The 25,158-nt window shown below is 40.7% G+C and overlaps 1 protein-coding gene across 1 annotated transcript in view; it reads right to left on the bottom strand.

The window, feature by feature from the left end:
* Positions 1-23,786, bottom strand: part of SLC17A6 (solute carrier family 17 member 6) — a 39,970-nt gene extending 16,184 nt beyond the window's left edge. The window contains exons 1-5 of the mRNA XM_081797425.1: positions 22,915-23,786; positions 19,936-20,198; positions 18,663-18,664; positions 18,282-18,400; positions 641-755 (exon numbers count right to left, since the gene is read on the bottom strand). Of these exons, the coding sequence (XP_081653551.1) occupies positions 641-755; positions 18,282-18,400; positions 18,663-18,664; positions 19,936-20,198; positions 22,915-23,000 (585 nt within the window). The 5' untranslated portion in view covers positions 23,001-23,786. The remainder of the gene's footprint in view (positions 1-640; positions 756-18,281; positions 18,401-18,662; positions 18,665-19,935; positions 20,199-22,914) is intronic.
* Positions 23,787-25,158: the final 1,372 nt, after the last annotated feature.

Raw genomic sequence — 25,158 nt, forward strand, 5'->3', positions numbered from 1 at the left:
AATAAACTGAGGGTTCTAGAGGGGAGGGGGGTGGGAGGATGGGTTAGCCTGGTGATGGGTATTAAAGAGGCACGTTCTACATGGAGCACTGGGTGTTATTCGCAAACAATGAATCATGGAGCACTACATCAAAAACTAATGATGTAATGTATGGTGATTAACATAACATAATAAAATTAAATTTAAAAAAAAGTCAATCATTAGAGTTATATTCCCAAAGAATTAGTAGATGAAATATTCCAGTGAAAAAACAAATCATGATTCAAGTCTAACAAGGATTTGGTATAAATCTCCCCAAAGGTATTAATTCAGGGTTATCACCAGCAAAGGACAGACTCAGAAATTCTCCTCACAGCACATTAACCAAAGTGCTTGTCCCCCTTTTTTTTTTTTCAGTCAAATAGTCACTAAACATTTCTTTAATACCACTCAATTCTAGAGAAGGGGAGGCAAGCAGTCACAGTTGTACTTTAGCATTATTTAAACACAAAATATCTGAATGCCTTAATTTTCCAACTTTTCAAGCATACTCTGTAGTCACAACTTTATAAAATGTTTATTTATAGATCAAGTCAAAGATAATCTGCTGGTTCTGATTAACATGCCAACCTTAAGATGGCGCCATCCTGCAGTTCCATACCTCAACAAGGCCCTGCAATATCCGGACAAAGATAACACACCCATAATGCACTCTGGCTGCTGATGGGATTAGCATATTCAGAGTAGAGGTAAGAAGTATGGCGGCTCCAAAAACCCTGAAAAAGAAAAGGAGTTAATAGATCTAAATTTCTCAGGTCAAGTTAATTGAAGGCAATTTTAAGGTAGATTTTTTCTAAAAGAATAAAATGTGTTCTGGACTTGGTTAACCACTACAAATAGATATTTTGACTATCTTGAAATGTTACATAATTGAAGCACAAGAAATAAGAGAAAGATTTAATAAATCCAGCTATATGTACTAATATTTATTCTCTTCATAGATCTAATTACAAATTGCAAATATTGGGACGCCTGGGTGGCTCAGACGGTTAAGCATCTGCCTTTGGCTCAGGTCATGATCCCAGGGTCCTGGGATCGAGCCCCACATTGGGCTCCTTGCTCAGTGGGGAGCCTACTTCTCCCTCTGCCTGCCGCTCCCCCTGGTTTATGTGCTCTATCTCTCTCTCTGACAAATAAATAAATAAAATCTTAAAACAACAACAACAAAAACCAGTTGCAAATATTTACCAAATCATTGTCTACGGTTTGGGTTTATATCTCAGTCTACAATGTAAGCTGCTTTGGGGCAAGAGTGTATTTTCGAGGTCCACTGTTATATCCCTAACACAGCACAGCCTGACACATAGCAGATACTCACTGAAAAGTTGTGAAAAAAATAACAAATTCCTGAATGGAGTTATGTCTCACATTATATGACTATTTGCAACTTCCTAAAAGCTGCACATACATAAAAATTTTATGAATGGAATTATATTTTAAATGCCCCAAGAAATCTCATGATTAGATCCCACAGCACAAGTATTTGTAATGAAAATAACTATTACTTTATATATATTTTTTCTTTCTTTTTTGTGTATGTGAGTGGGGGGACTGCCTGAGGCACACGTTTAGCAGCACACATACACACAACGATTCAGAAAAGAATTGCTGAAAATATGGTGCTCACCCCCTCCTCCATCTGCAAGCAAAAATTCCACTGTTCTTAAAAAATCTTCCATAATGTTCACACTAAGTAAGAAAAATATTCCCTTAACTGGGTAACTTTAAAAATATCGTCTTGCAGAGAAGTCTGGGGACACACTATCTCTAATGAGCTAAGCTGTGTGTCTTGTGCAAGTTTTCTACAGTCGAATGTTGAGCCTTGAATTAATTCAGTGAAGATTGTTGCTTCATAGAGGCTCTGATTCTTCCATGGGGCCCATTTAACCGTAAGAGTTAAAGATTGGCGCTTCTGAAGGGGGCCTTGATCATTATTAATCAGCTACTTAAATTTGAGAAATGACTTTATGAAGGGCCAAAGTGGATCAGCTGTTTTTCTATGAATCATAGACCAGGTCAAATACTTTTGTTTATTTGATGTAATCTAATATCCGCCTGTCCTCAGTGGCTTCTCGCCACTGGGGTCGTCACTCAGGAGGTAAATATCCTGTTCTATTCTTCCTCTGTGCTGTTTGCTGAATAGGTATCTTTAGGTTTGAGACAAAGAATAACTTATTTCCTAAATGTCTATCACAAAATAGAAACTTTCTATTTCTAAAAATGATTACTCCCATTAAAATGCCACACACCCAGTGAGTGACATTAAACGTCTGCCAAATATGGATTTATTTTTTCAGAAAAGAAAGGCAAAATCCCATAACCTGTCTTTATAAAATAAGAACCCAAAATGGTTATAAAAATTGATTTAAGATGAATTTTTGTTGATCATTACTTTTACGTTGAAAGAATTTTTCACTTCTCTTAAAAATGCAATCCAAATGTTCTTGTATGCAAACCCCAGGACATTTTGGAGGTTTCCTTGAAGGCTGAGAGGAAATAGGAGAAAGTGTATGGGGCATGTTTCCTGGACCTAGTGGTGAATGGTGCAAGTTCCCAAAGGCCGGTGAGATAAACATGTTTCTACTGTTCTGGGAGTGCAAGTGTTTTACCTGTGTAACAGAGAGGATGAAAGCAGGAAGGGCAAACAACACTGGAGTTTTGGTCATATGGGTAGGCTGTCTGGGTACTGCCAAACTCATGCTGACTGTATTTTCTGTAGATGTATCCCATGTTGCTATGGTCCTCGATAATAAGAGACTGACCGTGCTTCAGGCTTTAAGGATAATGAGAACTAGAGCTACATAATGCTATAGGATTTTTCAAAGTGTTTAGATGACTTATGCATCCGCCCGAATCCCTTCAAACTGTTGTCCATGAACCAGCTGCATCAGAATTCCCTGGAGTGCTTATGAAAAATGCAGATTTTTCACACCAGAGTTTCCAAATCAGACTGTGCTGGGAGTGAAGCCTGAAGAACTGTGTTTTAATAAGAAACCAGGTGATAATTTTGCATGCTAAGATTCGCAAAAAAAAACCCACAAAAAAAACAAACAAAAAAAAACCACCATAAGGTTTATATCTAGGTTTATCTAATATGTGTGTCTTCTTTTCCAATAATTTCTTGCAAGTATGATGCATAAAGTTTATTTTCTATGGGGCGCCTGGGTGGCTCAGTCGTTAAGAGTCTGCCTTCGGCTCAGGTCATGATCCCAGGGTTCTGGGATCGAGTCCCACATCAGGCTCCCTGCTCAGCGGGAAGCCCGCTTCTCCCTCTCCCACTCCCCCTGCTTGTGTTCCCTCTCTCGCTGTCTCTCTTTCTCTGTTGAAAAATAAATTAAAAAATCTTTAAAAAACAAAGTTTATTTTCTATGAGTATAACTTTCAACCATCACTTTCTCTGAAGGGTTTTAAGATACTGCGTCTCTATGCCAAAGAGAGATGAATTTTACCCATTCTGTAGCTCGTTTCTCAACCTCTGCTCGATCGATGGTTCAGGATGGATAATTCTCTGTCCAGTGCATTGTATGTCTAGTGGCCTTTCCACATTAGAAGCCAGTAGTGTTTGCCCCCAAGTTGTAACAACCAAAAATGTCTACAAAAATTGTAAAATGTCCTCTGGGGGACAAAAATCATCCACCAGTAGAACTGAATCAGTTTTGAACTATTTGTTGAGCACCCACTAGAGTTAGCCCTAAATCTACTAAGTTCTTCTTCAACTTGCTAGACACCATTATGCTAACACCTCACATGCCATAAAATCCACAACTACTTCACACCCCAGTGAGATGGATATTATTTATACACCCATTTCATAGATGAAGAAACTAAGCCTGAGATAAGTGAAATCACTTGCACAAGTTGTTCATCAGTTCCAAGTAGAAGAACCCTGGTTCAAATCTAGTCTGTCTGATTCCAAAGCCAGTGGGTTTTACTACTAGGGTTTTCATCTGATTATGCACACATGTAGTTAGTAATGTGTTTCGGGATTCTAACTGTAAATTTAAATAATAATCTTCACAAAGCTATTTGAACTCACCCTACTATTCCTGAAAGAAAACATCAATAGATCTCTTTCAAAGTTTATTTTCTACTCTTGCCCTGGATAGTGTTTCTAATTATATAATCTTGTGACATATCTAAATGATTCCTACTTTTAAGTTCCTAAATTCTTTTAACTATCCCTTTTTCATTATTAGTTGCTATTGGATCATAAAAATGCATTGACTTTTTTTTCTATTTAAGAATGAAATCTATCAGGGGTGCCTGGGTTGCTCAGTCGTCAAGCGTCTGCCTTCGGCTCAGGTCATGATCTCAGGGTCCTGGGATTGAGCCCCATATCGGGCTCCCTGCTCAGCGGGAAGCCTGCTTCTCACTCTCTCACTCCCCCTGCTTGTGTTCCTGCTCTCACTACCTTTTTCTCTGTCAAACAAATAAAATCTTTAAAAAAAAAAAAGAATGAAATCTATCAGACTTTTCAGAACCTCATCTTCTTTTTAAAGTTTCATATCATTGTTATCCAACTCAATACCCAGGTAATTAAAATTCTGATTATCAAAATTCTTGCCCAGTATGGGAACCCTTCACACTTTCTCTTGCTGTGCTACACACAGCCAAAATTAAAGCAGCCTCTTCATTCAACATTCATTTATGCATTCACACTCCAATTCTTTGTGAGCCTATATTTAGAGTAGGGTACAGTGCTGAGAAGGAAAAGGTAGCTAAAACCTACCGAACGCTTACTATACACGCTCCACCTACATTAATTCATTTAATCCTCACAACTTCTCTCTGAGCCACACATTCATCTCACTTTACAAATAGGAAACTGGAGACAATGATTGTGCAAGACAAAAGCAAGCAGTAAAGTGGAGACTGGAATCCAGGCTGACGTGAAAATCTGTGCTCTTTCACCGATATCATGCTATCAGGCACTCAGGAGAAAAGATAAAGATGGCCCAGGATATAGTAGGAGAAAGGAAGGGAGAGACAAGTAGCAAGAGACAACTTAAACCAAAGGTCATAATAAGAGTACAAATGAAAAACAAAAGAGGGAAAAATCCATTCCAGCTGGGGTGACCAAGAAGTGAGCCCTTCATAGGGAAACTTCCACGTTGGCTGGACATGGTGGTACCCAGTACCCTGAGTAACAGAACTAAGACCATCAAGAGTGAGATTATGAACAAGGATGGTGTGAGGAGGGTGTGAGGAAACACAGACTGAACAAAGAGGGGAAGAGCAAAGTCTGTAAGTCCATGGCATCCTGGAGATGATGCAACTTAGAGTGATTGTAGAGGGTAAACAATGAGTAAGCCCTTAAGGAGAAGTAAACACGAAGCTTACTAGAATTAAGGACAGAGGAATCTATGAGGCCAGGGAGACAGAAAGTGATCAGGATCCATGTAAATTTAAGCAAGATGCTGACTTGCAGAGGAGCAAGTCACCAAAGTCACTAATGGTGGTAGAGGGGGAGAAAGTGACATAAATATGGTACAGAAATTTTTATAAGACCCTAGCTTCGTCCCTTAATAACTGCATGACTGGAAAATTACTTAACATATCTAGGCTTCTGATTCCTTGTCTATAAAAAGGGCAGAGCCATGTAATGGTCAAGAGCATGGATTCTAAGGTTGGCTGCTTGGCTTCAAAGTTCATTTCTATCATCTATTACTTGAGTGATCTTGAGCAGTTTATTTAACTATGCTTCATTCCTTGTCTACAAAATGAGGATATTAACAGAACCTATGTGTTATTTTAAGTAAAACATCTAGAAGAATGCCTGGCATATCCTAAGCATTTAAAGGGTGTTAGGATCTGTACAACAATGATATTCATCTATTACATGTCATAGGATTGCTGTGAGACTAAAAATGATGCACTTAAAAGGTGTCTGGCACATAAAAATAAATCCATAAATGTGAGTCAGTCAAGTAGAAATAATAATAAATTGCCAATGGCTATTGAATTGTTAGTGTATGTCAGTCACTGTTCTAGATTCTCATTTTAAGCTAACAATAATATCAGCATGCTATTAATGCTGTCCTTATTTCATAGAATAATGAAGTGCAAGTGGGTTTAAATAGCTTGCTACAGTCACATAGATACTAAGTGGAGAATTATGGTTTGTATTGACTCAGTCTGGTTGTTGATCCTAGATATTCACCTGCTAAGTTCTACTCTACTGTAATAACAACAGAACTAGTACTCACACAGTTCCATCAGCAGCAGATAAAATGGCAACAATTTTGGAAGACAAAAACTTGTTGAATAATGGATGAGAGCAGCAGTGAGGAGTAAAAAAAAGGATTCTACTCCTGTCCTAGGTTCCAAAGTAGTTAAACTGAGAAGCTTATTTAGGGAGGGTTTTGTCTTTTAATGAGCAAAGTCTAGCTTTCAAAAGAGAAATGGAAGAAATAGAACTAAGTATGGAATACAAGTTCCAGAATATAAAATAGTTCAGCACAGTGATTCTCAGATTTCATCATTCACGATCATCATCTTCGGGGGCTTGTTCAAACACAGAACCCTGGGTGTCAGAGCTTCTGGCTCAGGAGGTTTGTGTGGGGCCTGAGAATTTGCATTTCTAACTAGTTTCCAGATGATGCTGATGTTACTTTTCCTGACTGTGAATCATTGGTTTAGCAGTACTATGTTAGATATTCCCCCAAGATATCACAAAAAGGACAGATCAGGGCAGGACTGGGGACAAGCCTAAAGTGGACAGAGGTAGACCTAGCTAGAAAAGGGGGTCTACCTTTATTTAAAGAGGGGAGGGGCAAGAATGGAATGGAAACACTTAGTAAAAGGGGCAATATCCTTTACAAAGCACAAATTGTAATTAGATGGTTGGATCAAGACCCAAAACGAAGTTCTCTGGCCTAATTTCGACTGCCTTAACTGGCCAATTTGACCGAGCAACTGCCATATTTCTCCTGGGGACATATAAACAGCATAACATAATAAAGAATAAAAACTGTGGTTACGATATGTGAATTCAAATTCCAGCTCTAATTTCTTTCTAAGTATAATGTTGGGCAAGTTGTTATTACTTAAATTCTCTAAGCCTTACTTTTTTCCATTAGTAAAATGGAAATAATCAGTTTTCATACTTCAAAGAACTATCATGAAGATTAAAGGAATCAGTTATGAAAGGGGACAGTGTCTGGTTCATAGTAAATGGTTTATAAATATCAGCTATCATTATACAGGAATTTCCCAACATTCATTAGAGTTTTCAGAGAATTCTTATTCTTTGCCCTTTTTTTTCCCAGCATGCTTTTGCCCTGGTGAAATAGTATTCTGTGACAATGGATTCAGAGTTGTTCCATGTCATCTTGAAATTCTATCCCCTTAGGGACGCCTGGGTGGCTCAGTCAGTTAAGCGTCTGCCTTTGGCTCAGGTCACGATCCCAGGACCCTGGCAGCCAGCCCTGAGTCCCTGCTCAATGAGGAGTCTGCTTGTCCCTCTCTCTCTGCCCTTCTCCCCAATTTGTGTTCTCTCTTGCTCGTTCTCTAAAATAAATAAATAAAAATCTTAAAAAAAAAAAGAAATTCTATCAGCTTAAAGTGAGTGAAGACATAGAATAAAAATTCTACCTCCCATTCTGAAGGCATACAGAATGGATTGAACTGCATCAGGCTCTCAATCTGTACCTCAATAGGTCATCTAAAATATCTGGCAGGAAACAAAACATTTTTTAAAAATGTATGGCATTATCCAAATGAATTATATGGTCTTGGTACTTAGCATACTTCCACCCTTATCCCTAATACCTACCTACCACACACAGATACACACACACACACCTCTTTTTTCAGATAATCTTTTCTCTCAGGTATCCCTCAAGCAACTATAGATTGCTTTCATAAGACTTAACTCAAGAGATCACCTGTTCCCCTAAACCCCTGCATTATTTGTGGGGAACACAGTCCAGGTCTTTATTTCACTTCTTCAAACTCCATGATGCTAGCAGAATGCTTTGTACGTGATATGCTCTTAAGAAATGACCACCCAGGGACACCTGGGTGGCTCAGTTGGTTACGCGTCTGCCTTCAGCTCAGGTCATGATCCCAGGGTCCTGGGATTGAGCCCCACGTCGGGGGGAGGGGGGGGGCGGTCCCTGCTCAGCGGGGAGTCTGCTTCTCCCTCTCCTGCTCTCCCTGCTTGTGCTCTCTCTCTCTGTCAAATAAATAAATAAAATATTTAAAAAAATTTTTTTAAAAGGTTACTTTTGTATAAAGACTTTAAACAGAGAGTAATGATAACTTCCCTTCCTGAGGTATATGTGGGTGATAACAGATCTTTCTTCTTTGAACCTTTATTATTCCAATATCCTTTTCAATCAATTGACCATTTCTTTGTTCTTGCACTTTTAGTGGGGATGAACTGCTGTTCTGGGTATCCTAATAATCCTAGGAAGCTGAGTTACTCTCATAAAATAACTGTAGGATGGCAGCTACAAACTAGAATTTAGAGTATTCCTGTGGATAAATCCTCACTTGAGATAGTTGCTGAGTTCAAGTACGTGGCCCAGTCTGGCCTCATCCTTGTTTTCCCAACAACACTATAGAATCTCCTGAAACCAACTGCCATTACATTCTCTGTTTATCACAGCATCCTCATCAGCATTTGAAACCACTGTCTCGAAAGCTCTGCTTTCAAAATGAAATTAGGTGGTAATGATTCAGAGATGACATATTGTCTTCTTAAAGAATCCCACCATTTATCAATTTTTAATGTCCTCATTGTGTATATCGTATTATGCTTGACAGTCATTAGTTTTGTTTGGCCCGATGTCAACAAAAACAAACAAACAAACAAACAAACATAAGCGTTGAATATATTTTTGATATCTCAGTAGAAGGAAATAGATTATACACCAAGAAACATTTACTATTCTTGTGAGTTTCATTATCTCTAGCACTGGTTCCAACATTGACACATAATTGTATTTCAGAGCACTGCTGCTCAGAAAGCAATTCCCACCATAATAGGTTTCCAAGTTTATCCTGATTAGAAGGCTTGTCTAAAAACCAAAATCAGGCAAAAAATGTCTTAAATTATTCCACAGCCATGTTCTTTCCTATGAGCTTAGCCTAGCACTAGGTAATACAGCGAATTTTTCTAAGAGACTGTAAAATCAATGTTTTAAAGAGCACACAGTAAAGTTACTTAATAGGAGAAATGTTTTTAGTAAAGAAGCACGTCCTTTGAAATCAGACATCCTGGGGATCCTGGGGATCCTGGGGATCCTTTGAAAGGGGATCCTAGGGATCCTGGGGATCCTTTGAAATCAGACCCCAGCTCTTCCCCTTATCAGCTAGTGATCATTGGGGAAATAAGTGCTATTTTGTGTTCAGTTCTCTCATCAGTAAAACAAGTGTTAAGAATGTCTGCCTTATAGTCTCTATGAGGAAGAAAGATGATCGCTATACATAAAAAGTCTAGTGATACATATATTTAGTACTGTATTCAATTCTAATTTCATCTGCCTCCTGAAATGGGGAACTAAGGCAATTATAAAAACAATTTATAACTCATATCCTCTCTCTCTTCCCAACCCAATACAAATGTACTATTTAGGGAGAGGTGGAAATGTTATCCCTGAATGATCTACTTCTAATTGATTGAAAAGCTTTCCTGATACTCACTCATCCCTCTCCATGGTGCCTGGTTAGAGTAGCATTTCTATGTTTCCATTCAGTAGAGCTGGCTTTGTTTTTCCCTGTTTTAATCTAAAAGCTAGATTTCTAAACTCTTTTTAACTACAGGGAAGGAGAATGCTGTAGTTTACTCCATCACATAAATTAAGCAATCCTGTTACGGCTTGACTTCAGTAGCGCCTAAAAAGAACATCTATGCTGCTTTTAAGGTTCATTTTTACAATTTCTTTTTTATTTTTTTGTCTTTTGAAATTTCATTGTGGATTTTCTCCGGTACTTTTTCTGTTTCTCAACAGGCTAAAGGCTAAGTTTAGTGACCTATCAAATAATAATGTAGCTTATTTGAGAATGTGTTAATGAATGCTGATTATAGAATAGAAATTTAAGACTCTATTCAGTATAAGTAACCAATTACATGTTTGTAAAATTAAGCTGACTTCTGATTTATAGTCTGGGTTTTGTTTTGTTTTTTTTTGTTTGCTTTATAATCTATGTCAGTTAAGAAGCTCACTTATGGTCTGATCCACCATTTAGTCTAAGTAAAGGTGAATAATGTATAGGTAAATAAAGAAATATTATACTTTACATTTAAAAAAACACATTTTCTCTAAACAAATTTCCCCAAATAAATATTTGTCTATTTTTAACATACTTCTTTACTTTGTAAATCTAAGTTCTCTATAATTCCAGGCAGTATATGTAATATCAGGCAATATATAAATATATATTTATATTCAAGTTATTAATTAAATAAATTTTGCCAAACTTGAAGTTCCACAGAGGAAGTTGCATCTCAACTAGCATGATATTTCATTTCACCTACAGTCCTTCTCCTTATATAATTGGCAGCTAAAGTTCTACCTGAAAAATCCATGTTTGTGACTGTAAGTAAGAGACGGTGTCAGTAATTGGGCCAAGAAAAAAAAAAGGCAAAGAAACATGCAAACTAAATGTGAAAAATCTTAACATCTCAAATGCCTTAAGAACAGGATTAGAAACTGATGGGTGCTTTCCATTTCTCAAAGAACATCATAATCTCTGTGAAATAAAATAAGGGCCATTTGCTAATAAGAAAGATTGCTTTCAAAATGATAAACCACTTGAAAGCTACTTAGAATTGTTGTTTTCCTCATGATTTCCCCTGCAGCAAATGACATATTAAAATGAATTCAATTTGCTTATTTTCAAGTTAAAACCTAATTTCTACTTGTTTTCCCTCGCTTGTTACACACACACACACACACACACACACTCTCTCTCTCTCTCCTTTGTCTTCCAGTGGGAAATGATTATATCCTCTTACATAGAATGACTTTAAGGACACAGGTGTGTGTGCATTTGTATGTATGTGTGTGCGGTAGAAGGCTCTACATTACTAAACAGATTCCCAAAATTGAGAAGCATATAGTGTCCCTGATACAGAAATGTTTGGAAAAGCAAATGCAATTGCTGAAAACCTGCGTCACACCCTGCCTGATGATTAACATTCATTGTGCTCCAGGGTGAGTTAGCTGTGAAATTCTCAGTCATGTTATTTCCCTATGACCCACAGCCACAATACCCTGAGCTAGCAAGCCCACCCCAAAAGGATTTGCCTGGCGGAGGTGACAGGAACACTGGTGCCTTGTCACTTCTACAGATGATATCCATTTTCCCCAAATCGATCAATCCATTTCCATTTGGACAGTGGCTTGTCACTTAACAGGGAACTAGTGTTCCTCACCCCAGGTGTGGCGCTAATCCTGTCCTAGAGGGTGTGTAGGAATAGACTGATTCAGGCTGTTTAATCTATTTAATCTAATCAAATCAGGGCTCCGGCGCCTCCCTTTGTCACATCTGATGCCCCATTCCCATATTTAAAAAGGAATACATAAGCACAAGCCAGCCCTCTGGGTCCCTTGGTACATCATTAAGTTGTAAAAATGACTTCATCACTCATGACAGAGAAATTAGACAGGCCCAGCAGTGGCATATGGCAGCAGGACAACCATTCCACCAGCTGCCCACCTGACTCTCTCCTCCTCAAAATCACGGCCCTCCCCTCCTGAGGCTGCCTCGCCACTGCCGTCCTTGGATGTGGCAGCCACAGGGGAAGCCAGAGCTAGTAAAGGGTGAGAGGGGAGGAGGGAGAATCGAAGGAAAGAGAAGCTCTTGTCAGCAAACCACGTGCAAGCCCTTAGGGACCCCTCCCTCTCTCACTCCATGTATTCGTCTTGTGGAAAGGTATTTTCTTTTGTCAGGAAAAAGGAAAGTCTTTTCCGCTTTGTCCCTATAGATCCCACAATGGGAAGGCAGCGAGATGTCTGATGGGCTGCTGGATGAGTGAAACAGAGAGTCATCTCTGGTCCTAAAGGACCGGATCATGATAAACCATTTCCACCACAGCAGGATGGTGGTCTTGCCGCAGCTTTACGTTCGTAGTCTGAATTATTTTCTCACACAAAAGGAATTTGCAAATGTTTCTCACAGGAAGGATTATGGAACCCTTGCTTGCAATAGATGTTGCAATGGATAAGTAAGTAGAGAGGAAAAAAATGAGTGATAGATGATAGATAGATAGATAAGATAGATGATAGATGATACACAGATAGATAGATGATAGATAGATAGATAGATAATGTTTGCATATGTGTTTGGTACTGACAATTAAACAAACTGAGGGTTCTAGAGGGGAGGGGGGTGGGGGGATGGGTTAGCCTGGTGATGGGTATTAAAGAGGGCACGTATTGAATGGAGCACTGGGTGTTATACGCAAACAATGAATCATGGAACACTACATCAAAAACTAATGATGTAATGTATGGTGATTAACATAACATAATAAAATAAAATTTAAAAAAAGAATTAATTTCCAATGCTTATTCCAGTAAATAAAGCACATCTTCATTGTTTTATTTCTGTGAAGGAAAAAGAATAACACCGGTAAAATTGTCCCTTCCTGGGTTTAAAATATGAAGATATTATGTTCAAAGTATCTTCATTCCTCTCCTTCTGAAAATCCTTCTCACAAGAGAATTTTTCAGAATCAGGCAAGCCAGAATATTTACCTAAAGTATACCAAATTTCATTTTTATAAATGCAAATTCACATGAGTTAACAGTTTTAAAATCCATGCATTTGAATTTGTTGATTTTTTTAAGTAGAAACTATTTTCTCTTTCATAACAGTGGTATGAATTGAGTTGTATCCATCAAAATCCCAAGGAAGAATACCTTCCTTTTTGCAGACAAAAGGTCTAAATTCCCCCCCCACCCCCTTGCCCAGTGATGCTCAAACCTCTGAAATATTGCAGGAGCCCATACTACCAAAGGGCTGATTAGGGAGAAAAAGTTCTAAATGCCATATTTTCTCTTATAGAAAATCACACTATTTGTTTAAGTCATTATCAAGTTTGGGTTTTTGTCTCTTGCAGAGAAAACAACAGAATCATTCATGCTGTAGCCAAATCATTTGGGAGTCCATACACACACACCCACACAAATACAGTATGTTTCTCCTGCCACCAAAATGTAAGAATCCCTTGGGCCAGCTAAAGGCTTCTCTTTCTAATTCTTGGATTTCTATCCTGGATTTGGGGCATGATAGATTGTAGGCACTCCTTGAGAGAGCAGATGGCTCAGCTTGAGGCAGAGATGCTAAATTTCAGTGTAGAGATAGCCTGAGGTCATTCATTGCTGGACACCTGAGTTGTAGTCCCAATCTGGTGGGCAAGTCACCACCTCCCTGATTCTCTATTTCCTTTCCTGGTCTCTTAAGTGAGAAGATTGGATTAGATGAGCCTTATCCCTCTCTAATAATGGATTCTTTCTGTTAGCTAAAGTTCACTGCATGTTACAGACACATAGGATCCTCAATCTCTTATTCAAATAAAGAACTTTTTTTTTTTCTTTAGCAAAAGTCAAGTTAGAAACCCAAGAAATACCTGAAAAGACAAAATGTTGCACCAGGAATTAAAACCTTTTTAAATAAAGGAGTAGGGGGAAATAAACTGTAACATTTAACAGAGAAGTCTAACCTCAAACTTAAATGGATTTCTCTAAGTGTTTTTATAATGCCTGACTAGAATTCAAAGACTGAATGCACTGAATTACTAGCACTCTCTATACCCTTGGCTAAAAAGCTTTCCTAAGACAGTCCTTCAAATGAGACTTAAGGCATTATCAGTGAACAATAATTTTAGCTGGAATAATGTGTATAGGGAAATAATTTTAAAGCTAGAAATCTGACAGGTGGAAAGATGCATTTTTATCACAATAGAAATAATCCTTTTGCATTACTAATACTTAAGACCAATTTAAACATAAGTAATACTGAATGGCCTTAAGATATTACATATTCTTTCATTTTTTTTTCTGAAGTTAGGACCTAATTAATAATAAATGATAACAGCCAACATCTAGTGAGAGCCAGGCACTTCTAAGAACCTTACACATATTCTCTTATTTAGCTGTCATGATATTCATATCAAGTAGGTTCTTTGACTAGTCCCCTTTTACAGAAATATAAACTGAAATTCAGAGGAGTTAAGTAATGTTTTATGTCTTTCAGTTATTAAGTAGTACCTTCAGGAGTCTGAACCCACATGGTTTGTCTTTAGAACCTGTATCTTAACTACTCTGTCATACTGCCTTTTAAAAAAGGCCCAGACACTTCGTTGGATGTTCATTTTATTTATTCAACAAATATCTGGGGCACCTGGGTGGCTCATATGGTTGGGTGTCTGCCTTGGGCTCGGGTCATGATCTCCAGGTCCTGGGATGGGATCCTGCAGGGAGCCTGCTTCCCCCTCTCCGTATGCCTCTCGCCCCTGCTTGCACTCTCTCTGTCTCTCTCTCTCTCTCTCTCAAATGAATAAATAAAATCTTTAAAAAAATATCTGTCTTGGGCCAGGCACTCTTTGAGATGCTAGGGATATAGCAGTGAAAACAACATGGATACAATTGCCTGCTCTCATGGAGCTTACACTTTATTGGACAAAACAAAAAGTTAAATAAAAGTAAAATACTGGCATGACAGCTGGCCATAAGTGCTATATAAAAAACGAAGTCACCATTGGCAGATCAAGAAGATATGAGCAGGATAGGAAAAATTTTTAAATAAGGTTTATATAATATTGCCACCTAGACAGAAGAAAGAATAGTCTTTGCGAAGATAATATTGTCCATTGAAAACATAACGTTGACCAAATATTCTTTGGTAAATCTGACCATCTGTGATTATGCCCTTTGCAGAAATTCTGTTGTTTCTCCTGTTAAGTACTTGCCTAGGTTCCTCATCAGTCGAAATGCAAGGTAAAAATAATCCTTAGCAATTTCACATTTGCAATTATCTGGATTACTGTAAGCCCCATGTCCTGTACTGTTTAAAGGCAACATTAATTTGACCCCAACACACTGTTATCACTATAGTAAATATGCTCATCTAGAGACACTACAGATTTTGTAAGGAATCTCCCTTTGGTTCCTCATCCCAAAGCCCTCCAGGGAGGTGACTAAATTCTCCTGCCTACAATGTGCAATAGCCCTTAAAGAAAAGACAAAGGAAAAAATGATGCAAGAGTCCTCCTCGGGGACTGAGATTTCTCTCCCTAGCTTTTTTTCTCAATGAGAAAGAAAGCAAGAATACTTAGAATCTGACCAGAAAAGGGACCAAGATTCTGTATTCTGACTAAGGGTGCAGCTGCTTTTGCTTAAAACATAAAATGGAGAAGCCACATCATTGCTGTTGGTTTTTCACTGAGAAATTTGCCAGGAGGTGTATCCAGGGGCCCTTCTCTCCAAGACACACACCTCAGTTCCTCTACTCCAGTTCCGCCCATAACTGTGATGGCAAACACTTTCCAAAGTGAGCTTCTTTTACCCCTAGAGGGAAAGGAATCTGTCCCCAGTATCCCACCCAAGGGAAATCTTGTTCTACTATTAGATGATCTATAGGGAGAAGTTTATTTGAATAGGCAGACAATATTTGTAGGTGGAAAACTGGTCTTGCTGTGTTGTTTTGACTATTTTTGAAAAAGGATCATATTAGGAAATGCACCTCTTTCAAACCAATTCTCAAAATCTCTCAGATTTTGTGTTAATAAAAAAGTTCTAAGATAAAATTCTATGTAGCATATATAGGACTATTTGGACATTTACCAACATGTTAATAAGAGGGTCTCTGTGTGATTAATTTATGATTTTTATTATATTTTCTTTTTAATATATTTTTATTAGGATACAATACTTTCATCATCAGAAAAGGGAATGTTTTCACAGGAAGCTTCAACTGTATTTGTAACATTTTGTTATATTTTTTAAATGAGACAAATATGTCAAAACCCTAAGATCTGATAAGGAAGTTAGTCTATATCCTCTATATGTTTGTCATATTTTACAATAAATTTTAGTTTTCTCAGTCTTGGAGAACAGAAGACATTGAAAACATTATGAAAATATTAAGTTTCTCTCCCTTGAATATCCATATAAAGGTAAGGTGAATTCAGATCCAAATATGACTTCTAAAGTTCACAATTTTTTCCTTTAAGAAAAATCTACCAAATAAATTAGAACCTGAGTTAGCATACTAAACATAACACAAATGATAGTATAGAAATGATCTTGCTTTTTTTTCCCCCCAGGAAAACCTGTTTACTGACCTCCCAGTGTTACAAAGAGGGAAAGCTGGGGCATCCCTGGTGTTTTTTCCTGGCAGGAAAATGTTAGCATTTTAACAATTGGCAAGATGAAGGTTTTGACTCTGAAAAAAAACCTTAAAGGCCCAGCCATTATAGTTTCATTTCACATTACACTGAGTTTCTTGTATCATTTTTGTTTTTTTGTGAATTATTGGTTGTTTTTCCCCTGAAGTGAAAATATTTCATATACGTATGTTTGGATTATCTTTCTGGGAGGTTTATTTTGTTTTAGGGGAATAAAATGAGGAGAAAAAAAAAGATTCAAGACATTACGCCTTAGGGATATGGAAGCCAAAAATGTAACATGTTAATTACCAGTACTATTTAAGGAAATATTTTCTTTAATTTGATTTATCATCCATAGAATTGGGTTCTCTAAATAGTTAATGATTTTCATTTTAAAATTATTCCTTTTTTAAAAGAATAGTTTGTCTCCTGTTGGGTCTGAGTACTAACTATCATGTCAAGGTAAACATGATATTCAAAAGGCACTATTTCTAATCTTTTACTCTCTTCTTTTGACATTTTGAAGGACTGTCCAAAAATCTTGGCCCAAGCAATTGTGAAGCCTAAAAGAAATTTGCAAGAATTCTTCCCGAGGCTTTGGAGAGGACAGAAAAATCTTGGGCAGGAAGTCACCGCTGGTGAATGGGTCTTAGGTGACAAAGCTCCTGGAAGAGGCCTCCTCGGAGATTTTATTGAGAAATGAGAAGGGACCAGTTTACAAAAGCAAAGAGGAGATCAAGACTAGAGAGGTGCCTAGTTCAAGATATCTTCCCCAAAAATCTGACTTTGGAGGGGAGGGAGAAAGGCGAAGTCATAGATACAAAGTCAGAGGAAAGACCTGAAGTCTTTTTTGGGGGTCTTTATGAAGCAACACTTGAAAAAGTGAGTGCGTGCGTTCTTTCTCAGTTTTATAATTCAGACTTAAGGAGAATTTATTTAGTTTTATTTATCTTAATATACACAATGAAGCAAATAAAGCTGCCTCTCATGCTGCAGTGGCCGGACTGTGCTCTTAGACATCCCCACCCCTTATGCCCCATACTTTGGGGTGTCTCTGCAGGCGAACCCAACAACATTCCTGGAGCTGGCGTTAGGACTTCGGCTGCAGCCCGGGCTGCAAAGCTGGAAGCCTGGGGACTCAGCTGAGCTCCTTCCCCACCCCGCCCCTACTCACTGGCGCTCATTAACAGGTGGAATCGCACCCCGGGCGCCTGAAATCCCGCCTGACTCCATAGAAACAAATCCTTCAGACCTAGAGCACCATCTGGGCGGGCTCCGTGGCCCGGCGTTCGATGCGCCCTGCCGGGAGGTCAGCACCACAAGGAGCCGGGGCACCCGAGGGTCTCACTGGCGAGAGCGCAGCACGTGTCTCTACCCCACTAAACACACACACACACACACACACACGCACACACACACTCCCCTTTGTGCACCCAGCCGCTCAGTCCCCTCTCGAGCCGGGGCCCCCGAGGGGCGCACGGGCGAGAGCGCAGCACGTGTCTCTACCCCTCTAAACACACACACAAACACACACACACACACACACACACACCCCCTCTCCTTTGTGCACCTAGCCGCTCAGTCCCGGCTCGGTCCACTCCCGCCCGGCCTCAGCTCCTACCAGGTCTTAAGGCATGTCGACCATTTGGAGTAAAGCTGGCTCAGCCAGGACAGAGAGGAAGCGGCAACCAGCGCCCAGCCTGGCTAACCCAAATCCTCTTGGGTGCCTAATTCTGGAAGGAGGAACCAACAGTTCCAGTCCCGAGAGAGGAGGTGCCTGGGAACCAGGAGACCTCACCCAGGAGTTCCAATCCCCGCGGGGCTGTCGTCCCTGCCCCCAGCCTCTGATGCCCCTTCGGAGGCACAAGCCCCAAGATCCCCAGCCCTGGGGGCGCGTTACCTGTTGGCTGCGAGCCGAGACGCGATGTAGCCGCCCGGAATCTGGGTGATGATGTAGCCCCAAAAGAAGGAACCGTGGATCATCCCCACGGTTTCCGGGTCCCAGTTGAATTTGGCTTTCTACGGAGGTAGGGGGACAGAACGGGGTGGAGGGAAAGAGTAGAGTCAGTGCTTGGGCTGCAGACTCGCGTTCAGGAGCCCTCAACCCCCGGGGTACGCCCTGCATTCTGGAGGTGGAGGTGGCTGAATTTTCGTTTGCTAACAAAATTCAATGTATACCTTCTTCTAGAGAAGAAATGCTTCTTTTAACGGAAAAACTGTGCTCATTTGAAATGTATTGCAATTAATGGCGAAGCTGGACGCCCTGGATTTGCTCCCCGACTACTGTCAGGCAGGTCTGATCCCCTCGATGAATGAGGAGTCCTCTGAGCTCCAGTATTGGAAATTAGAACTCTCCACGGAGAGATTCCATTTGCTGGCTGAGGATAGGGACCCCTGACCGGGGTCCGTTTAGTTAATGCCAGCCAGTACTAATGCAGTAGTGGGGTCGCTTCCAGAATGAAATCCAACCAGGGAAATTCTGACGAAAGAAAGTGGGGCACCTGGATGGAAGGTGAGGAGGTCGGAGGAGCCAGAGGGAAGGATCGTCCCGGCAAAAATGGGGATGGGCTTAGGCCGGAAAGATTTGGAGTAGCCTGGGGAATTGGTGGGGGGTGGGGGTGGCCAGTGGAGAGGAGAATTTGTTCCGGGGTAGTCCTAAGAGCTGGCGAGGGGTGCGTCTGAAGGTCAAGGCCTAGCTCCGCCCTAGCCAGCCTGGGCGGACCCACAGGGTGAACCTTAAAGTAAAAATCTGCATCTGAAAGGCAAAGGAGCGCTAATCCCGCCTGGGAAACTGAGGATCCTTTTTCTCCTTTTAAATAGTATTTTGAAACCAAACGCACTCTGCAGGGTGTCCCGGAATCCCCAGGGCCCAGTAGCGTTCACCGCTTCTCATCCACGGCCGATTCCCGAATTTTCTCCTCCCAACCCTTGCTTATGATTGCTCAGATCCCTGAACAGGAAGTCGAGACCCAGGGGTTTCGGTGACTTTGAAGTTGACCCTCCTTTCCCTAGGCGTCACCCCAACACATTCAGGAGATTACGGGACTGGATTCCCTGTGACCTCGAGACACTCGACGCGGCGGCTCTTCTCTCGGCCAGTTAGGTGGACAGCTCCTAAAGGCCCTTCGGTGGAAACTGTCGATATGCTCACAGTTCATTTGATTTCGGTTTTGTTTCATTTTTATTATTAAGAATGTTTGGCAGGAATTGGAGGAAACCAGGGGGACATTATCACTGATATGCAGCCCTACTCCTCCGAGGGAAAGAAAAATATTTCGATTTAAATTTAGGGGACATTATTATGCAACTTCTCGTTTGAAGTCACTCCACAAAAATCTAGCGAGCTAAATGCTATTTTTCCACCTTGCAGGTAAGAAAAGGAAGGCCCAGAGAGCAGATTCGAAAAGGGAGGTCATACTGCTACCGCGGTCGATTCCTATTCTAGAACGGCAGCGCTAGCAGGGGGCTGAGCGAGCAGCCCGGCCTTCCTCGCTCAGTGGGCAGGAAATGGAGCCCAAACAAGTGATGTGGCTTTGCGAACCCACACGGCCAGCGGCTGCCCACCTCCTTGATGACCTTGCCCCCGCGGTGGATGGTGCTGTTGTTGACCATGTCCACGATGGCCACGCCCAGGTTGCAACGGATGCCGAAGGAGATGCAGAAGCCCAGGCCGCTCATGATGGCGATGATGTAGCGACGCGGCAGGCCGAAGCAGGTGCAGTCGCACAGTGGAGCCTTCTTCTCTGGCACCTCCAGGGGCTTCCCATCCTCCGTCAGCTCGATGGTCTCCCCGGTGTCTTGCTTCTTCTCCAGCACCCTGCGCGGCAGAGCGGGGGGAAGGCAAGGACGCGGCGGGTTAGGCACCCCCGACGCCGGCCCATCCCAATCCCCAGGACCCGTCAGGGCTGGGGGGAGGGGCGCTGACACGCTCAAGTCCTTCAGGAGTTAGGGTGCTAGGGCGCCACCAGGCTTCGGGACCTCCCCAGCTCTCCAGCCTCCTGCCCGTCCCCCTCCCTGCGGTAGCATCTCTTCAACTTTCATGCCGTCTGGCCGGGGGCATCCAGCCCCCATTCCCTCCGGGATCCAACCCGCAGCGCCTAGATTCACGACACAAGCCGTTTGGGCTTAACTTTCTCGCGTGGTCTGTAGCTTGAGAGGGAGGGAATGGGATACCGGAGCGGCGCCTGGTCGGCATCTGTGTAGATGTCTCCTGCCCGCAGTCCTTTACCCCCGGCGACAGGCGTTTTATCCAGCCACCCAGCCTCCTGGGGGCCGCCTCTGCAGGCCAGCCCAGCTCAGTCCTGCATCCGAGCTATCCTTTCCTTCCCAGCCAAGTTGAAGCTTTCTGGGTTAAGGACGCGCGATCCCGCCCCCCAGCTGAGCCCGGGGACCCGAGGGACTAAGGCCTCTCCTGACCGGTGCCCACGTGGAGGCCCGTGAATGCTCTCTGAGTGTCACGCGCGCATTCTATTGCCCATTCCTCCAGTCCCGGGGTGTTAGTTCAACGTTTACTCTCCTGTCACATATCTTACTTTCTTTTCCTTGTTACTCGAGTTTGAAACAAAGGCCTCCGCAGCATATGGCCGACACCTAAGCTTCCCACTGCCAGACATGAATAATTAATTATTCACAATCTTGCGTCATTACTATCTCGGTTACAAACACCGAAAAATGTCATGGGCATATTTCCAAAGACGTAAAATGTGACTCCCAGATACACAAACGTGCCCCAAATCAACTCTGGTAAGATGTTCCACACCAAAGTAGATCTCACATTTATGTTTTGTTTTGTGTTTTTTAATTTGCATTGTTATTTCACAAGATTTCACCCGTATAACTCAGTTCCTTTTAGGTTTTCGTCCTTGAGGGAAGGGGGGGAGGGAGAAGGGGAAAACAGGGTGGTGGCATGGTTTTACTAAAAGCTGAGGGTGTTGTTCTAGTCCACAATATATCCGTGAAGTGTCTATTTAAAAAAGAAGAAGAGAATGAATGTGAACAGTAGAATCACTGTGGACTCTTGAGATGGATACATTCGATATTTAAACAAAGAACCTCTCCGTTTACAATTTGCAGATTTTTTTAAATCCACCATGTAGCTTATTTTTCTGTGTTCCCATTTAAATGATATATTCACACACAATTATTTTCATACACAGGAGTAAAGCAAATGAAATTTTAAGATCAATTCCAAGAATGCACAGGTTGGGAGCTGACTGCCAAGCAATTTGAGGCTACCAGAAAACAATGTTAGACTTCCAAATTCTACAAAATGTCACCTGGAGAATAGGTCATGAAGGTTTTTGCAACTATGTTAATTCTTATTTTTAAAGTCCAATCCCAATGTCAGAACACATGGCAAATTATTTATTCTGGGAGAAAAAATGTAACTAATGTGATTTTTTTTTTTTACATTGGCTTATAGCTGATGTATGGAAAGTTGGACTATGCACCTGAACTCCCCACCTGATGGCAACTGAGCTGGGAAAGAACAGCTCTTTCCAGGGCAGCTGTGGGACTGCAGGGCCCTTGCGGTATCTACTGCCGCATAGGAGCATGATGGTGCCTACATGAAGCCCACCAGATCCAAAGAGATTTGGAAAATCAGGAAGTGCATTGGTCATTTTCTTTATATTTTCTATACATTTCTAAAGGCTTCAATTTCCCAAATGTGAAAATTAGCGCTCTCTTGGAATCATTTATCCTTCTGTTTCTGCCCTCTCTTCTTGATTTTGCTCATATTATTAAGAAAAGTGTATTCATGTAATATACTTGAAATGATTTAAAGTTGTAAAATTTTCAGCATAATTAGTACATTGACTACAGGGAGAATAACAAAATTAAATCATTTCTAGTACTTTTGAAGCATTTTGCTGGTTATTATTATGGTTTTTCTTATGAACACTGTGACATTTGCCATGCGAGAAATAGACTTCTGGGAGAAGTCAAATAATTAAAATACATATACATTGTTTTGGGTTTGGAGAGAGGAGCTGCTTTAGTTATTAATTATTGATATATTTTGATTCTTCTTCCTTCAGCACAGGAGGAAGATTCCACTGGGAGATTCTCTACTTGAGTGGTTTTGAGGCTGAGATCTAAATTTCCTTCTGCCATTACTCTTTGGAATTTCTTGGTTAATTTTTTGAGGGTTGTATTTTTTTAATTCATTTGTCTGCATCAAAGGAATTTAATTTGTTGTGACTATAAGCACCAAAACAAAGATTCTCTGAACAGGTGCGGATCATTTCTCAATTGTAAAGAGGATAAATCCTGGGTAGGAAAGGATGAGAAACTGCAGGTACCAAGACAAAAACCACACACACACATACACACAAAGCAGACAGGTTCATTTAGTGCAACATTCCTGAATTAATAAGCAGGTTTCCAGAGCAGCCCCGCTTGAGCAATGAGCAACAAAAAAAGACTTTCCGATCATATTACAATCTCTCAAAGCAACCAGGGTTTACAGAAATAGCCTTGTAGATTTTTTTTCATGCTCAGCCCCAGGCAAACGTGGGTTTGCTTTCTCTTACCTGTAGATCTGGCCAAGGGATTTTCCAGCAAAATTCTTTAGCCCCTCTTTTCCTGGGGTCAAAATCCTTTGTTTTACCGACTCCATTCTTGCAAAGACTGGTGTTGGCTCTTGCCAGATTTAAATAGTGATCGCTATGAAAGGCGAGAGTTGCGCATATTGTCTTAATCGCTTAAGGTAGTTGTGGGCTTTTCTTCTCAGCAGAACGGTATTGGTGTGCCTCCAGCAAGAGTGTGAGTGAGAGAAGGGAGGGAGTGAGAAAGAGAATACAACAGAATAGCTGCATGCAACCCACGGGTTTCCTAATAGGAGAGTTGGTAGACACAATCAGAAAGTCTCATTGGAAGGGGAGGATCCGGTGGCAAAGGGCGCATGCAGTGCCATGGTATTTGGGCGGGTGCAGATGAGTCCTTGTCCTGCAAGTCAGTCCACTGAAAAACAATGCAAATTCCCGGTTTTGAAAACCTTATTGCTGTCAAATCTTCTGGCTTTTAAACGGAGGAGCAGAAATATCACAGAATCTTTGTGTAAAAGCAAAGTCAGAAGAATAGTATTTTTTAAATGGTGTCTTTGCTGTAGGGAGCAGAGCACTTCCAAAACTCATGGGAGCATCTGAGGTCTCAGGTGAGCAATGCTGCTGTTAGTTTTTCCTCCTTGCCTATGATCTCCTTCCCTCACGCCGGCGCAACTCTGCTCTGCGGTAGTGTCGAATTAAGATGGAGAAAGCTTGCTGCTCTTTGAGGACGTGAGTAAATAACAGATACACAGCCTGATTTGGGCAGCGTCAGGAAAGATTTCTTCAGCACGGCTGACAGCGCTTGTGAGGGCGCGTCCTGGAAGAATTGTTCAGCACCACGGACAGAGTAAGTTTCCGGAAAACCGCTTCTTTTGGCTGGCCAGGTCGCCAACTTTCTAGGGAAGATGGATGGATCGCCCTGACCAAGAACCATTCTGGGCATCTTCAGGAATGGATGCTATGGAAACCAAGTGAAAATCTGTCATCATCGCCAGAGTTTGCAGAGAGAATGGTGCATTTGACTCTTCAAGGGAGGAAGACTTTATTAAAAATTGACAAGTTACTTCTAGTTTCCTACATTTTGCCCAGCACGCTACCTCCAGCTCTGACAGAGTTGCAGGGAAGGAAGCTTACAACATATTTCATTTATGTTTGTGGAATTCTGGGGCACTTGGTCTCCCTTGGATATAAAACATTTGTACACAGAATGCATAATTATATTGTTCATGAGTTTTGTTTTAATTTCTAATAAAAAGGAAGGAAGGAAGGAAGGAAGGAGAGAGAGAAAGAAAGAAAAAGAAAGAAAGAAAGAAGAAGGAGGAAGGCAAGAAGGGAAGGAGGGAGGGGAGAGAAAGAAAGAAAAAGATGAGCTGCAACCTCAGTGCCCTTGGTTAAATAAAATACAGCCAGTTTAATATAAATTCCTTAGAATTTTACGATTCTTTGCTTAACTGATTTACAGCACACTATGGAAATATCAATATACTGACAAAATTTGTGGCTATATCTTGTGCTTGTTAACAAACTATGAGTAATTATATTTTCAAGATTTATTTGAAATCGCTTATATTCCTTTAAAATGTGATTTTTTTCTTCATACCATCTTCCCCTAAAGCAGAATTCTAGAGAGACATTCATGTAAGACTTTTGTTGTCACATACATAGGTATAGCATCAATGAATCTATTTCATTAAGCAAAGCAAGAAAGCTATGCTAGCTTAATGTTAATTATTAATGCATATAACATGAATCACAAACCTCTTAGATGCCATTCAACCAAGTGATTACAAAATTGACTGCCCTTGAGCCACATTGTCAAGGTCAAAATCTTTGGATTTTATTTAAGCCAACAGGGAGAGTAGATTTTTCTTGGGGATTTTGGGACCAAATCTCTAAAGTATGGATCTAAATACAGAATCGTGTAAGAATGTCCCCTAAATAAGCCAAATAATACAATGTATATGTATACAGTGAATGGATAGCCAAAAAAAGATAATCAGAAGTAGCTAAAACCATCTGCTATTACTAAATTATATTATATATCATTAGGAATTATATTAAAGAAAAAGCTAGAGGCATCTTTCTCTCATTTTGATAAATATGTATTAAAATATATATCCCTATAAAACAGTGAACCAGATTTTTCTAAAACTCTGGAATGTTTCAAAATAATATCCCCAAAGATGATCAAGTGTAAGAAGGAAACACACACACACACACACACACACT

This window comes from Leptonychotes weddellii, chromosome 11 (assembly GCF_054177405.1).
Source record: "Leptonychotes weddellii isolate Sample4059 chromosome 11, ASM5417740v2, whole genome shotgun sequence".
In the NCBI taxonomy this organism is placed as follows: Eukaryota; Metazoa; Chordata; class Mammalia; order Carnivora; family Phocidae; genus Leptonychotes; species Leptonychotes weddellii.